The sequence below is a fragment of the Somniosus microcephalus genome, chromosome 12 (assembly GCF_052327205.1).
Source record: "Somniosus microcephalus isolate GS21.2 chromosome 12, FLI_Smic_1.0, whole genome shotgun sequence".
Lineage (NCBI taxonomy): Eukaryota > Metazoa > Chordata > Chondrichthyes > Squaliformes > Somniosidae > Somniosus > Somniosus microcephalus.
The window spans coordinates 68863766-68881457 of record NC_140998.1 but is presented as its reverse complement, the minus strand read 5'-3'; the positions used below and the strand labels follow the sequence as shown (position 1 = coordinate 68881457).

General features: G+C 43.0%; 1 protein-coding gene across 1 annotated transcript in view; it reads right to left on the bottom strand.

Annotated features, from left to right (window-relative positions):
• Positions 1-1679: 1679 nt before the first annotated feature.
• The window catches only part of LOC147109266 (tumor necrosis factor alpha-induced protein 2-like), a 67586-nt gene continuing 51573 nt past the window's right edge, over positions 1680-17692 (bottom strand). The window contains exons 3-7 of the mRNA XM_086004182.1: positions 16118-16322; positions 9075-9197; positions 8818-8970; positions 5697-5818; positions 1680-3180 (exon numbers count right to left, since the gene is read on the bottom strand). Coding sequence (XP_085860308.1) covers positions 2991-3180; positions 5697-5818; positions 8818-8970; positions 9075-9197; positions 16118-16322 — 793 coding nt within the window. The 3' untranslated portion in view covers positions 1680-2990. The remainder of the gene's footprint in view (positions 3181-5696; positions 5819-8817; positions 8971-9074; positions 9198-16117; positions 16323-17692) is intronic.

Genomic DNA, 17692 nt, shown 5'->3' with positions numbered 1-17692 from the left:
ATTTGCCACTCCTGACCTGTGCACTCTGTCTCATCCAGTGTGACCTCCTAAAGTTCACTCACTATCTGCATTCTTGTGGTGTGTGCAACATTGATGGTGCATTGAAACATTGGTGAGAGTGATGCAGGATGCTGTGAGGTGCTGTCTTGCTGTCCCACTGGCAGTGCTTGCTGGTGGGTTACACTTCCACACTAACAGAAAAGGAAATTATGTTAGAAACTATCTCCAAGAGATAATATCAAACACAGCTTGCATTGAAAGATAAGGGGCGTGATCTTGCCAGCCCTGGAGAGGCGGGTATGGAGGCGGGACTGCCGGGAAAATGGCAGAATTTGGGGGTGGGTGCCCAACCCGCCTCCATGCCATCTTGCCAGGAGGCAAGTAGCCGACATGCGCCGGGTCCCGTCTCCTTGGAGGCGGAAAGGGGATTAGTGCCACTTATCTGCCTGTTAACAGGTAGTTAACAGGCAGGATTATCCCCATTTTGTCCACACAAGTGCGAGCTTCCCGAAGGCTCCGAACCCCGCCAGGGTCACCGAGGCGAGTATTGGGTCTGCGGGGGTCGGAGGGGTGCAAAAGTGCAATGTGAAGGTAAGTGATGGATGCAAGTGTGGAGAGGTGAGTATGTGAGGTAAATGGAAAGCATTAAAAAAAAGTTTACTTGCCTTTGTTTCTTCCTGCGGGCTTCAAGAGTTGGGTATGCGGGAAGTCTCGCACCTCCACGGCAGAGATGACAGATGGCCGTTGCATTCTCCAATGCAACAACCATCTAATTTCTGCAAAAGAAAGAGGTTTGATGAGGTCTTGAATTCAAGAACTCATCAAACTACATAGAATGTCAGTGTTTGGCAGCTTCACAGAGCTGTCAAACGATGATAATGAAACATCATACACTGACGTTCTCTGTAACCGGCTTTCCCTTAATTGGCCTGCTCAGCCCGCTGGGCAGGCTTAACAAGGTCAATCAAGGGAAAATAGCGTGGGTTGGCCAGAAGTTGATGGAGGCGGGACTGAAACCCGACAAGTGGGAGTCCCACCTCCAAAAGCTCCCCATTGGCAAAATCCAGCCCCAGGTATGTGATGTGGTTGTGCATATTCCGGTGAGGTCTTTAAGTGAAAAAAGATACAAGACATAACAAGAGTACACGGCCTGAGCCTCGGGATGTTTTGCTTTCACCTTCCCCTTTTTCTTCAATGTCCTTGTAGGCAAAGGTGTCTAGAGAAAGAAAGCAATTACATTTATATAACGTCTTTCACAACCTCAGGATGACCTAAAGTGCTTCACATGAAGTGCAGCCACTGTTGGACCTCCTCAAATAGACAGCATTTAACTAACTGCAATATCGGTGTCCTTTAAAAGGGTCACGTTGTTAAAGTATTTTTTTTTGCATTGGCTCAGTTCCTGGATCAGCCAAGAATAGAATCTTAATTTTATTCAAGGTATTATTTTAAAAATAAAATTGGATAGGAACAAAGATAAAGTAACATTGCAACACAGATTAAATTATTGCATACTTATAAGCGTATGAATATGGTAAAAGTACCTCACAAGATACTTCATCACATTTCCTTTGCTTTAATATTGTATGTCATACTTTTGTCTTACATAGAAACATAGAAGATAGGAGCAGGAGTAGGCCATTCGGCCCCTTGAGTACATAATAAAGAATTACTCACTGTCAGTTTAATATTTTTAATTCACATACAAAAACTTTTAAAAAAACACCTAGTTTACGGTACTTTAAGTGAACATACATATTCATTCAAATGTAAATATAATTCAATCTCAAATACAGATAACCACTGATTAGCAGGTCCCGTACATAAAATGTCTACAATATTCCTGTCACATTGTGAGCTATTTTTACAGGCACTTTCATTATCCTATGTTGCTCAATGATGCTTTTTATTTTACAGTCACCTACAAGATCTCAACCATTTAAACATTCCAGCAAATTTAGTTAATTTATTTCTTTATGTAAATGGTTCCCAGGCAGGAACTCCAAGAAATAAAGCAACTATTATTTCTGGCCATTACTAATGACAGCCATTGTCCCATAAACAGCCTGCACTAAATGAAGTGAGTTTTACCAAAGTTTGAGATACGATTTAAGAAACTTCAACATGGCACTTCACACATTGATACCCTATATATATAAGACAACTGGTAGTGCGATACTGGGATAATTTGTGTGTGATGCAAATAGGCAAGTATGGTTATACTAGCTGAGCCAACATTGCTCTATTTTCCTTTGTCTGTTGGTGTTGCCGTCAACAAGTATAATCCCCAAATTGCATCTGACTATTTCAATGGAAAATATGTAGATGAAAATAAATATTCATATTTGGTATGAAATGAATGTTTAGCTGAAGACTACTCTTTCAACATGTTCATACATGTTCATACACTGTTACTGATTAACAGGAAATAATGTTATCATTTCCCATACTGTTAAACCACAATTAAAATTGTGTGAAGGCTACAGAACTGTGTAATATAAGTCACATTACTTTGGTTCACCAACTGTTGGAACTGGATCTTGTCTGTAAAATCACAAAGATTGTCAAACTTTTGTCTTTGTCATTGTGCCTTCTTGTTAAGATGCGATGTCACCGAGGACTCGATGCAAGCTATTTTTAAGGTGGACAAGTCCTATTGCAGCAACTGCACTTTCATCAAAATACACTTCATGCTGTCATGACAGACTAGTGATTTCTAGTATAAGAACCAAAAATACTTCATACAGAAACCTGATGTCCATCATCACTGGCATTCAAAGAGGTAAAAACGTGATGGCTTAGCTTCTAAACAACCAGTTGAAATAAGTGCACTTTTTGGTGTTAGCATCATCACTCAGATGACCATTAACCGGGTCGATCAGAATAGTAGGTGGGCTTGCAGCTCATTCGCTGTTGTCATTTAGATTTAATTGTCCTTTATATACAATGTTGCTACCATTTAACGATTGCTCTTCTCACCTGTTCTCCAATTATCCTATGCAACACAATATACATCTCCTACACTGGGATTTGGAGACATTTATCCCTTGAAATAACTTGTTGCATGATAAAAGGTTATTATTGAGTTGCATCATGTCATCCACTTGTTTGAAGATGCTCTGCTTGTCTTTTTTGGAAATGTTTCCTTTAATCTCCAGAATGGCGCTGATGTGCTCCTTCCTTTAAAATATAAATTATATAATATTTTACAAAATAACACAGCAATCCTCCATTCTCTGAACTCGAATAAAATCACGGGTCCTGATTATATTGATCCTATTATTCCCAAATTGTGTACCTCTAAACTTAAACCCTGTCCTATGTTGTTTCTTCAGTCCCCCTTACTCCCTGTTCACCTTTCCTTTTTCTTGGAAATTTGCTCATTTCATCCTATGCCTCTTCTGACCCTTTCAGATATCTCCTTATTACCCTTGCAACTGTATTTTTAAAGTTATGGAAGCTGCTTTTATTTCTCAACTTATCATTGAGAGTTCTAACAATGAATTGCCAGTATCAATTTTGGCGCTGTCATTCTATTGGTGATGTTCCTGCCTATGTTTTGCACCTCTAGGACACTCTGGTGATTTCTTTTGCTGTCACCTTGGGCTTTACAAAGCCTTTGACAGGCACTGACATCATGCACTTCTAAAGAGTTATCCTCATATATGGTCTTTCACCAAAGCTTTGTTCATAACTGTCTTCTCAAATTGCTCTTTCTATGCTGCAGTTGATGGCTCATTTTCTGGCTCTATTTTCATCAGCTTTTGGGTTCCTAAGAACTCTGTTCTCCTTACCACACTGTCCCTTCCCCATAATACTGACCTCCTGCGTACATCATCCAATCATATTACTCTTTTGACAATGGCTCTTCTCTACATTCCTCAGATTGCATGCCCTCAGTGCACAAAACTGCTATCCGCCTTGCAGTGCAGTGGCTAAATCACTGCATCTTGATCTCCTCCATGCCTTTCAATGGAGAATGAAAATGTGTTTATTTCAATTCTTAAGGAAGGCCATTTCTTCCCATCTCTCAGAAGCTCAACCAAGAGCTAACCTTTCTTACCTTGAATTACTCCACCGTTTGTCTTTTTACATTGGGGTAGAATCTCAGCATGGATTCTCCCAATACTTATACCGTTTCTCCAGGATTTCCATGGATCTTCCATAGAATTTATGGTAGACGATTGGGAGCACCCAGGCAGAAATTAATGGCATGTGTTTTTGAGTAGAATGAGCTTGTGGACAGCAAAGTGACTTGAAAGCACCTGGTTCAGGGTCTAATTTGTTTTCAAAATAGGAAAAATTATGGGGGAAAAATTGGGTCACGCCCCCTTTGGGGCACTAACTTCGCCGGGGTACTACTTTTAGCGCCCTGAAAAAATTAGCGCCCCTGCAGCCGAAATTCACCGGTACTGCCCCAAGAGGGAGGCGGGGCGCTAGTGGAAGTGCCCCGGCGCTCTCTTGGGGCGCTGCAAGTGAAAGTTGCGGCGCTACGTGGCGCTGCAGCACGCCGTGCCGCGGTACTGCAGGCCTTCTTCCCCTTATTAAAGGGGAGGGGCCTAGCGCAGCACAGCCCAGGGCCCAGCTGGGCCACCAGGGATCGGAGTGTCGGCAAAAGAGCCCGGCACTCAAAAGAAGTGCCAGGCTCACAGAGCGCAGCCGTCACCCCGTGGGGTGGGTTTTGGCGGGGGGGTGGCTGCAGAGGAGGCTGGGGACGGCAGAGGGGCCAGGTGCTGACAGGTGGCCAGCAACAGTAATGGTCAAATGGCACCTCCCCTTTAATTTGCGCCGCTCCGGCTGCAGGTAGGCCCCTGTGACCCCGTTGGACATATCGTTTGGCGGTAAGTCAGGGGGCACAACCGGAGATCGCGGCTGGGGCGCTGCGCACGGTGATGATGTCATCACCAGTGGCGCAGCACCGCGGGGCGCTAACAGTTACCGCTGCCGCTAACCTCCCGCTGAATTTCACGGGAGGTGTTGGCGGCACCGCGCCCAGGTACTAGTTGCTTTGCGCCTCTTAGGACGCTAACGGAAGGCGCAAAGCAAACTAATTTTTAGGCCTATGTCTTTTATTGTAAATAAATTGCAATTTATTATTTCTGTTCATAAAATGTTAGCTTATTTTGAAAGTGGTTGTACTGATAACCTTTGCACCGTAAAAACCCAGAAGCAGTTACGCATATAGGGCTGGGATATCCTAGCTACGTGGCCCAATACGCCCAACCAACTCAGGTTTTTTTTTCCATTTATTTCTTAGTAAGGTGGTTTGTAGACCTGGATATTTCTCAGCGTTGCTCCCACATTGATGGATAAATCTTAAATCTGAATACCAAGATCTGTTAGTATCAATAATTTAAACTATATATGTGGCCGGTCAGACTCCATGGTACAGACCAAGCAGACAAAATAGACACTGCTTGCCTATAACTTCTATTCTTTTTAAGCACATTGGAACCTTTTACTCAGCATATTGCTGCAACTAAACTCATGACAAGTTCATGTCCCACTGCACTCCCATTGCATATCATAGGTGAGGTCATTGGGTTCCAGTTTTCACAGAAACAACATTTCAGAAGATGATTCCAAGACACTAATAAAAAAAAGTCATCAACTTTTTAGAAGCTGTTTGTCAACTTTTCAAGTTGGTAGATAAGACCTCCTCAGAAAAAACTGTTAACAAACACGTGATTACCTACCTTACATCGGGGTAGCTTTTAACAAGTACAGCAACCTCTGTCTTTAATGCTTCGATATCCTTGATTTTAATAATTTCTGCCAAATGTTGGATGGCGTCGTTTAGCCAACTGGCACTAGATTGCTGAAAATATTAAAAACGATCACAAATATTTTTGAATACCACTGAGCTTTTGTAATGACAATACCATAAATGAGAATGTGGTTAGATAAGGATTTACAAAATCAAGAGTTGCTCAGTGAAAGTATGAAGTCCAAAAGTAGCGTTGATAATAGACTTAGGGGGAAACATTCGGTTGCTTTGTGCCTCCCGTTAGTGCCCTAAGAGGGTGCTAATGGGGCACAAAGCAATTAGCGCCCGGGCCACTCGCAAAATTGACCAGACATTTTGCAATGGCGCTAAACATTGCACCTGCAGATCGTGACGTCAGTCGAGCATGCAACGCCCCAGTTGTGCCCCGGACCGGATATTGAGTGGCGCCCCCCTGCCTTTCCGCCTGCCGCTAGCAACGACAAGTTGAGGGGAGCGTTTTGCAGTCGGGAAGGGACTGGGGGAGTGCTATTTAAAGACGGCTGCTTCCTGCCTTTTTTTGTCTGCGACATTTTTGCACCACGCATTCTGAGAGAGAGAGACTTCTGGAGAGATTCAACGCTGTGTTGAGGAGTTTTGGGTACTGAGCAGCACTTTGCAGGTTCATTTTGATTTGACCTTCCTTGCATTGATTTAGAAGAGACTGTGGGGGCTGCACTCTGAGCTCTTTCCCTGGGCCTCTCCATTGTTCTTTCCAGCAGATTTGATGTACAGGTCTCTCCAGGCCGAGATTCAAGGCTGCAATGAGCAGGGTGTGGCTGGAGAGCAAGATCGACCCTCCCCTTTAAGAACTGGCCGGCACCAGTGTGTCTGTGTTCCATTGCTGACTGACATCACATGAGCTTCGCCAGCACTCTGAGGTAGCTCCTCGGCGTTAGCGCCTTAAGAGAGGTGTGTAGCGCCTGATTTAGCGCTCCAATCACCTCCAGGGGTGATAAAAGCCAAGTTTGCAGTTGGAGGCGATAATTAGCGCCAGGCGCTAAACTTTGCGCCCGGCCGATAATTGCGCCCCAAACGGGGCGATACCGAATTTCACCCCTTAAACTACACAAAGCCACACATTCTTAATATCATCCTAATTCCTGTATTAATTTAGCCTTTATAGGTAAACCAATAGGTCCTGAAAATCAATGGGGCGGCACATCTGGCATCTGCCCCATATCCCATTCTGACCCTGCCAAAGTTTGTGGGATCAGAGGGAGATCCCTTCATTTGCTTGCCACAAGTGGGTGCCCAGGCACTAGGGAGATATCTGGGGTACTTCCCATTACTGCAAATCCAGTAAGACTAGTGCAGGTGGCCTGGATGGATGGGGGCCTGGATCCTTAGGTTGTTCCCACATCTGCCCCTGCGTCAGCCAGTACACCTGGTCATACCTGCAGCCGACCATACAGGGAGTCCCAGTGAAGGCTTGGGGAGCAGGAAGTGCCATATTTGGAGTCCCCACTCCTGACCATGCCCACCCTTACATCGATGACCATGTTTGGGGCGGGCAGAGGCTCCATCCATAACAATCCATCCCGGAAACTTCAACAATAAGGCGGAACCTAGCATATATGGGTCCTAGACTAGTTTCCAGCCATGCCAGTGCTCTCCTGCCAAAGTTATGGTGAGAGTACACTGGAACAGCCATGGATTCTCAGGACCATGATCTTTAAAAAATATAAATGACATTTTAAATAAGTTCCCCTTTTTAACTTTCATTTCTCATTGTACACAACTCTCACCTCCCAGCAGTTTAGATGGAACAACAGGCTGATCCTGATTCTGGACTTCTCCATGCCCTTTGCTTGTTTAGGCCTTTTTTTTCCAGGGCAGTTCTATTTTTATTAGGAATGTCCCATACCATAGGGAGAAAATTCAGTTGCATTGCGCCTCCCGTTAGTGCCCTAAGAGGTTAGCAGCGGCAGTGACCATTAGCGCCCCTCTCGTGCCCCGGCAGCAATCTTCGGTAGCGCCCCCTGACTTACCGCCAGACGCTATGTCCGACAGGGTCAGGGGGTCCTACCTGTGGCCGGGGCAGCGCTAGTTAAAGGGGAGGTGGCGGGCGTCCATTTTTGTTTCTGGCCGCCTGCCAGCACCTGCCTGCCAGCACCTGCCCCCATTCCTGTCCCCGGCCCCCGTGAAGCACTCCCGATCCCTGGTGGCCCAGCTGGGCGCTGGGACGCGCTGCGCCAGGCCCCTCCCCTTTAATAAGGGGAGGAAGGCCTACAGTACCAGGGTATGTAATGCCACGATATTACCTCGCAGCTCCCCAAGAGGGACGCGGGCGCTTCCAGTAGCACCCCTCCTCCCTCTCGGGGTGCTATCTGGGAAAATCGGCTGCGGGGGCGCTAATTTTTTCAGAGAGCTAAAAGTAGCGCCCGACGAAGTTAGCACCCCAAAGGGGGCGCGACTCAATTCCCCCCCCCCCCCCCCATGTACCTAAATGGTAGGAAACTACATACAACTGTTTAAAAGTACATATAGTTCTAGGGTTGCACAGTCTTTAGCATATCCTCAAGACTTTAAGCAATCCCATCTCCACGCACAGAATATCTCAGGAAGAAAATCTGTAATACGTGTAACTTTATCATTATTCAGTGCATTGGTACACCACCATTATCTGTCACAGAGTGGTAGGACACAAAGTAACGCTGTGGTAAGTTCCTGATCAGTGATGGGCTGTCTGGAGAGGAATGAAGGGAGGGGGGAAAAAATCACAGAGCAGTTCAACTCAAACCGCTTTGCAGCTTTCCTGGTAACTGGTTAATGAGATGTATCAGCAAAGGCCATAGAGCTGGACACCTGCTCACATCTTAACAAGAGAATGGTGGATTGTAGATAGGGGGGCTTAAAAAGAAGTGAAAGGGAAAAGTACCTTCAAACTATAGGGAATGCAGAAAAATTTATGTTAAGACGTCTGCTCAGTTAATCCTTATAAATATATGCAGAGCAGGCTCGAGCGGTCATATGGCCTACTCCTGCTCCTATGTTTCTTATGTTCCTAAATATAAGAAAAAATAATAAAATAGTTAATCCAATCTGCTCACCTTATCTGAAAAAAATTGTTCCAGCTGATAAGAGTCCTTGATAATATTATCAGCTAGCTGACTCCGGTTATGTGACGTACATCTCACAGAACTGTTAATAAGGACAGTTATGTATTCCTGGACAGTTTTAGAGTGTGCTCTCTCTACCAAACTCTGCAAAATAAAAATATTAATTCAAAATTAGACTTTATTTTCCACAAGATTGCTGTTTTTTTAATGGCATATGTCATAGTTACAAAAATCAAAGCTTACATTACCTTGTACACTGCTCGTTTCATAATGGGAAATTGAGTGAAATAATTTGTTACTAAAGCTTTCACTTGTTCCATTCTCTTCAAAGTGGAAAGTCCATCATTTTTCAGATTGTACGTCAAGTAAATCTTAAAAGCAAAAAAGAAAATGCTAAATTTAATTATCTTATGGCCGATAATCCACATCCCTTCTGGTGCACTTCTGCCATAACAGAAAGCAGCTGCCTGAAACATGTGCATGTACTCACACCCACAATGAGATGGACATTTGAGTGTTCCTTTATGTGCTTCTGACATTTCCACAATCTCAACACTGATTTTCTGCTAGCAGAAAGCAGCTCACAACAGAAGGAAACAGATGCACTGGGAGGAGAGCCTCATAACTTTGTTATTTGATGCATCTTGAAGACCTCGGAGAGTGATGGGAGAGGATGAAGTCGAAGGCCACCCCAAGCTCAGGGCTAGTACCATTATCTCTTGTCCTTTATTCTCCCCTTCCTCGCTCGCTCATGCCCAGGACATACACTCAAGCACAACTCTATGTCACATAGCATTTTGTCACATAGGTAATATTTGAAGGGGTATCTCACAGCCAACATTCTAACGTATCTTCCTCTTCCTCCTCCATTTCTGTAGATGTCCCCAAAGAGGATTAACTGAGTAGACTTCTTACCGTAAATTTTTGCACCTCATGGAACCAGTATATAAAAGAAGCCTGCTAGCTGAGCACCAATGTTTTATGCAGTCATTTAAGAGTGTACGAAGTACCCTGCAAGGTCTGGTGGCAACTGTGAAGGAGTCCATAAGTCACATATGTGCAGTCTTCTTTGACCACTTAGTAGAACTGCTTCAACTAAGTGGGGGAATCAGATGAAGAAAGCCATTACGCAGGGGTTTCATTACCCTCCTACTTACCTAAAGGTCAATGAACATGTTGAGTAGTACTCAGCAGCAGGAGTATGGCTGGAGCAATCACTACAACATCAGACATTGCGGCACAGTTGCAAGGCCATCTCATGACCCAGCACAAGGATGTAGAGGGCCATCTCAAGTACAGGAGACTCCCACTAATACCCAGCAGCCAGCCAGCTCGCTTACTCCTGCCACTGGTAAACCATCTAGAAGCAGCACAAGATTCAGATGCAGAACATATAAAACATACTATTATACTACTGCATTTATATAGCTCTTTTAATGTAGAAAAGTGCCCCAAGGCACTTCACATATGCTTAATCAAAAAAATAAATGCCATGCCAAAGAAGGAGATATTAGGAGAGATGACCAAAAGCTTGGTCAAAAAAATAAATGCCATGCCAAAGAAGGAGATATTAGGAGAGATGACCAAAAGCTTGGTCAAAGTTGTATAGATTTTTAAGGAGGTTCTTAAAGGAGGAGAGGGAGATGAAGAGCCAGAGGGATTTAGGGAGGGAATTCCAGAGTGTGGGGCCTAGGCTGCTGAAGGTACAGCCCCCAATGATGGGGCAAAAAGGGGAAGCATGAGGCCAGAATCAGAGGAACGGAGAGTTTGGGACAGGGAAGAGAGGGGCTCATAGAGCTGGAGGAGGTTATAGGGATAGGGAGGGGCAAGACCATGAAGGGATTAAAACATGGGGATGAGAATTTTAAATTTCAAGGCATGGGGGACTGGAAGCCAATGTAAAACAGCGAGGACAGGGGTGATGGATGAGCAGCTGCTATCACTATGGAGCAGCACCTAGCTAAAAACAGATTGCTCATACAGTGAGCACTTGTGAGGCAATAAATACCACTTGATCCACAGAGTTCCTTTCTGCTGGTGCAGAATAAAGTGCCAGGAAATTGTTTCTTTAATCGGCTTTTTTGTTTTTTCAGTCCATTGTGGAGTTTTACTTGGAGCAGCTGTACTTGATCACAGTCTCTGCCCCTTCCAGCATTGGTGTGCTTAGCCAGCTCCAACATCCAGATCAGTGGGCAGAAGGGAGGCAAGAGCTGAGTGTTGGTACAGCTATCCCCTGAACCTACCTCCTCTGATGTTTAGGGCGGATGGAAATTCTGCTAACCCCAAGGCCCTGTGCAAAATAACTGCCTTAAGTCTTCTGTTCTTTCCAGACCTCTAGAGTCTGATGTGCCACCATTCTGCCAGTGGAATTTCAGACCCCCAATTTCCTGAGTTCCACAGGTCAGAATCCCACCAGGATACTTAATAGGCGACTGGAAAACAATCAGCCTTTCAGTCTTTTACCAAAGAGTTCATGTATAGCCGTAAATATTTCAGTGACATTTTCTTGACTGCGTCAAATGCTGAACAAATCCACAGCAAATACAGAAACACTGCAATTGTAATGCTGAATAAAAAAAATGCTCTTTCAGTTTCACAAGATGGGTTCTGAGTTCCAAGGTTTCCAAATTCCTGGCAAAACACTGTCATTTTCTGTAACTGCTACAGGATTAACTGTGGTGGGGGTATTACTCAGTGCTTTTGTTGAAGGAAAATGAGCTCGGCTGCTTTAGACATGTGGGTCAGCTTCGTCTGAACCAAACACTGCAGTGTTTCCTGCTGAAAATTCCATGACTGAAAATTTGAATAAAGATCTGACTATATTGCTTTCGTGCCTCCGGCTCCTGATGCGTGACCCTCACATAGTCGATGTTAACTGCAACTTAAACTTGCCAGATTTTTAAGGCTGATGGCCAGGAAGACGTGTTTTTTTACTGCCTCTTCCTGACTGCTGCCAGTTATTCTGGACGCATTAAATGTACAGTAATCATTGTAACGACGTCAGCATGTAAATGTGCCTGATGATTCACTGCAGTCTCATTCCACCAGTATGTCACAGAGGGGCACTGGCAAACGGTCACAGCTTGTTTGTACATGCGCCATATCACGAGAACCGCTATGCAGCCACATGCTGGCTGCAGCAGAGTCTGGACACTGTCACACTTGGGTCGTTCTCTTGCTCGAGAGCCGACCAACAATATGTCAAGAAAGTGACCAGACTTCAGCAACTCAAAGTTTAAATCTGAAGCTTTTTTTCCTCAAGCTATTGCATAAGGTCAAAAGAAAACCTGAAGCTGCTCCTCTCTTGAATAGCCGCACGTGTTGTCTGAATCGGAATAGAGCGAAAGGGGATGGGTGAAAGCGTTCAAATCTAAATTAGACCAATTTGAGGTTAGAAATGATTAGCTGTCATATCACCTTTATATTACTGAACCACAGAACTGTGGAATATCATCTATTTACTTTTCACGGCAGATTCCACAATACTGATGACAACAGCCAAAAACAAGTGCGAATTGTGATTTTCATTTCTGGTTGGAGAATGTCAATCAGAAAATTATTTTACTGTCCTTTATGGAAGGGCTGAGCACACAACCCATCTATTCCAGAAAATAGTGTAGAGGTGCAAACCACCTCTTGAGGTATGCGCAGGTTCCTCCAGAGGCAGCAACTGGCTCATTTACTTTGCAGCAGCATGCCATTCATGGCTACCACCAGTGGCAGTGCTGCAGGTTAAAAAAAACAGCATCAACAAATTGAGCCCTCTGCCTCAGATTTGATGCTGGTGAACAAGTAGGATTCATGGCAAACTAGTATCTGCAATCAAACTGTTTATATCATAGGAGGGAATCTGCATGGTAAGAGCAGTAAATGTGTATAGTGTCACATCAGTGGAGCATCAGTTTGTGGAGATGCTACTTCTACTTACCTGCAGGAATGTAATCAAATACAGGTAGGGATTTCCTCAATATTTGCATTACAACTACAAATTCTCATTTGCATATCTTTCCCAAAATCAAACCTGGGACTTTCTGTCTATTTTATTCAGTTAGGTGTCAGTCATGGCTCGGTTGGTAGCCCTCTCGCCTCTGAGTCAGGAGGTTGTGGAATCAAGTCCCACTCCAGAGACTTGAGCACAAAATCTAGGCCAAAACTTCAGTGCAGTATTGAGGGAGTGCTTCACTGTCGGAGATGCCGTCATTCTAATGAGACATTAAACCAAGTCTTCCTTCTCAGGTAGACGTAAAAGATCCCTGAAGAATCTGAAGAGCAGGGGAGTTCGCCTCAGTGTCCTGGCCGATATTTAGCCCTCAACCATCATCACTGAAACATATTATCTTGTCATTATCACATTGCTGTTTGTGGCACCTTGCTGTGTGCATATTAGGTGCCATGTTTCCTACATTACAACAGTGACTACACTTTAAAATTACTTCATTGGCTGTAAAACGCTTTGAGTCATCCTGAGGTTGTGAAATGTGCTAAGTCTTTCTTTTTTATATATATATATATACATTGGGGGAGAAATTCGGTATCGCCCCGTTTGGGGTGCAATTATCGGCCGATAACAAAGTTTAGCGCCTGGCGCTAATTATCGCCTCCGACTGCAAACTTGGCTTCTATCACCCCCGGAGGTGATTGGAGCGCTACATCAGGCGCTACACACCTCTCTTAAGGCGCTAACATCGAGGAGCGAGGCACTACCTCAGAGCGCTAACGAAGCTCATGTGATGTCAGTCAGCAATGGAACACAGACACACTGGCCAGTTCTTAAAGGAGGCGCAAACATCGCCATGCCCGGACGCTAGTTGCTTTGCGCCCCATTAGTGCCCTCTTAGGATGCTAACGGGAGGTGCAAAGCAACCGAATTTTTCCCCCATTGTCTTTACCAATGAAGCCACCAAGGACACCCTGATGATCAATATTAAAAATGGGAAGTGGTTAAAAAATCATATTTTTCCCTGGTTCCTCTTTAAAATATAATTAGTATGAATTAAGTCCAACACCAAATGATTTTAAATGTCCAGTCACACATTAGGAAGACTTATAGGGGTAGATTTTCCTCCTATTGTGTTTAGTTGCAAAGGATTGCCTGGGCGTAACTCATAGAAGAAAATCAGGTGAATAGGACCACACAACCATAATGGAGCCCACTTGATCTTCTGTCCATTAATTTAAATAGACAGAAAATTTGTTAGGCTCCATTATAGGCATGAGATTCCCCCACCCTCCCCTCACATTTTTCCTCTGTGATCCACCTAGATGATCCTTATATCGAAACACAATAAGAGGAAAATCCACCTCATAATGGCCCAGAATTTGCAGTTGTAATGTCGGCGAAACTGTCAGTGCTCGCCATCCTGACTGTGTAAAACTGACAGCAACTTCTGGCGTCCGCACATGCGCAGTTAAACGCGGAAATGTGGACGTTGCTGTGAGTGATACCCTGCTGCGCCACAGGGTGAGCTGTTGCAGTCTTCGCAGATGCAGGGATGGGCAATAAATGCTGGTCTTGCCAGTGACGCCCACATCCCATGAATGAATTTTTAAAAAACCAACACAGAATCAGTGATTTGACATGGACTTCAACTTTTTACGCACTATTCTCATTGTAAAATCCACTGAAAAAGTTAAGCCTTGTTGAATGAGGTGTAACTGAGTTTCTAACAGTGTACTAAGTCATAATTACTGCTGAATAACCTCTCTGGCCCTGAAAAACTAATTTTATAAGTGTGGAGTGTCATGTCCCTCTATTCCATGATAAAAAAAATCCCATAGATTTTTTAAATAAAAATTACTTTTTTTTAATGTATTTATATTTCAGCTTATACCTTAATCCCATGTGTATGTCCCAATCTTTATTTTGCTTTCTGTAAAATGATTAAAAAGTGAATGATAATTCATGCTATTTACTTCCTGGTTTGCTGTCTGTGAGAATTCTTCAATCTGATTGGTTGTTCAGCCTGCTTGATGATTTCACTGTTCGTGGATGCCACAGATCCCCTATAGATGGCGCCAGATTGAAAGTCACATCAGAATAGGGGAAATTGACGCCACAGAGCCTGCCAAATCTTTGTGGGCAGCTTTCTCTGCGGTCAGCGGCGAGCGCCGTCCTTTCACCGCTGACTGCAAAATCCAGGCCAATGTGTAAGGTTAAGGGAACCTCACTCAATAACCGTAATCTCCAGTGAAAAGCTAATGGACATGATGATATGCCCTCAAGCTTCTCCAATGGCTCCAGTTTATCCAGCAAGTAGCTGAACCCTGTAGTATTTATATGGCAATATTCACTTCCGGCTCAGTCCGTGCTGCTGATTTAAATATCACAGCACTTCACTTTTCCAGCATTGTGAAATAAGTGGACACAAGTCGGTCACCCATAGTGTTGCTTGCCGGAAGTTGGAGACTATGTTGTTTGGTAATGAGAGGAAGATTTGATGGTATAATGGAGAACGTGTCACTGTAGAGTTATACAGAAATTATAATAAAATGAATGGAAGCAATTGGAAATTAAGATGAAATTCTATATGGTAATGTTTTTATACAATTGTAGAGTTTGGAAAAAAATGGGAGTTAAATAAATTAGTGCGGATTATATAAATTGTACAGTAAACTGTATTTATATATGTAATCTATATATAATGTGTATGTTTTCAAAAAAAATGTGGAAATGTTTTTCTATAACTTGTCAATCAAGCATGGTGTTGCACAGGGGAGTCAAGACCAAATGTAGTCTTTGAGTGAAGTAGGGTTAGAGGGTGGGGGGAAATTGGACCACGCAATGTAATTCAGTCGTCATTTTAAAGCCATACATTCTGTCCTTATTTTTTTATAATACTTTAATTTTCTACTATTATTTATAGTTAAATAGCAAAATATGTGGCAATTTAAAAAGCAAAGAAGTAGAGGTGCAGGTTGAGGAATTGGGAGACATGAAACTGCAATGGTACAGCGCCATCACTGGTGGAGGGGGGTAATTACAGTTTGACAAGTGGGGGAGGAAGGGGGGGAAATTACCACTTGTTTCCTGCCGACAAAGAAATTAAGTAACAGTCTTTCACTGAAGTGTGTGTTAAACTGCCCAAGATTTCCTCCTAGTGGCTCAATGAAAAATTGGCTAACCTAAAAACGCAGTCAATAATGGAGCTCAGGTAATCAGACCCATTACAACCAGTATTAAGCAACTAGCGTAACCACCACACTCATAGCAAAATGATTTTTAAAATGATACAATATTACAAGGAAGCTCCTATGTAATCAATTTGGCAATAAAAAAATATTTATACTGTACCTTGACATCATGGAAGAGTTTTTCTAACTGTTGGTCACATTCCTTGGTTTCTACTTCCTTAAGTACTGCCAAACTTTTTTTAATATCTTCAGTATTGTTGTGTGCTATTTCTGTCACATAATCTCTGAAGTAAATACAACTTATTATAATCTCCAAGCCATTGCTACAGGGCAGATTCTTGGACTTCTCAATATGTTCTGGATAACTTCAAAGACAAAAAGTAACAACAATATAAGTTTTAATTGTAGTTGTTGCATATGTATAAAGCAGCATTATGTAAAAAAACTTACTCCGATAATAAATACATTCTAGGATTTCCCATTATGGCGGAGGAATCATGCCTGTGTATGCCTGAATTCCTGCTATTCATCACCATCAGGAGAGGCTCCAGCTGACATCATAGACTTATAAAATTCTCCTTTCTGAGCTTTAGATTTTTTTTTAAACTTTATTTTTTCCAAGTTTTTTTCCAAACTTATGAATTAACTTTTTAAAAATCCAATTTAAAAGAAAAGGTCTTACGTGATAGGACTCATCTCACCACTGCCTATTCGGTGTTATTTAAAATATATTTTTGTATGCTCATGGAGGTGATTACTGGAACACTTTCTGTAGGACTCAGCATTCTGCATCATGCTATACCTGATCTGACAGTGCTTCTGGGTGACTTTGAGTCCTATAGTGATGTCGCCTGTGACTACTTTATTTTTCTTCACAACTTCAGCATTGTGCCTAAGAACAGGTTCAATTCAGTTGTGTATGTAATTGATACACTTCGAATTCTGTTAGCTATAAAGAATGTAATGATGCCAAGTATCTGTCCATGTAAGTTGTGCATTATGAAAATATTGTTACTAGTCCCAGGAGCAGAAAACTGTCCCATTCTCTAAAACAGATACACTTCATCTTTACCAGTACAAAAGTTCACACCAAAATATATAAAACAAGAATTGCTTGGTACTTTAACAGGCAGGTAAGAAATCAACTTAATATACAAGGGCTCAGGTCCCTTATTTTAGTGGGTCTTTCTTTAGTAATTCATGCTAATTTGGGGGGCGGGGCAGGTGCACGACAATGTCTTTCTCCATGAGTGGGAACATCTTTTAGAAGACTTTCTAGCAGATCTCACACCAAGCTATGTTCCAGGTCAACCTGAGGAAGACACTGCCAAATAGATAGAAATGGCTGACTTCATTGGAAATCAGAACATCTAGCAGATCACTGGATGATTTGAACTTCCAGTTCTGCACTTAGAACAGACAGCAATTTTGCTGATTTAGCCAAAGCAAATGAATCACATGATTTGAGATATCAGCAGACTTGTCATTTACATTTCCTAATTATGCTCCAAGACCTTCTTGTACATGAAGAGTGTCATATAAATGTAAATTGTTGTGCTGGGGGGATGGGACATCAATTTCATGCTGTTCCTAGGGCTAAATAAATCTTTAACCCAGGCCTGTTAAATATTGTAGAATAGCATTAAAGTTCTGGGACTAGTGCCCTAAGCTACAGGATCTCCAGAGATAGAGTAGCAGATCTCAGACTTTTTGCAGAGACTACCCCAATAGCACA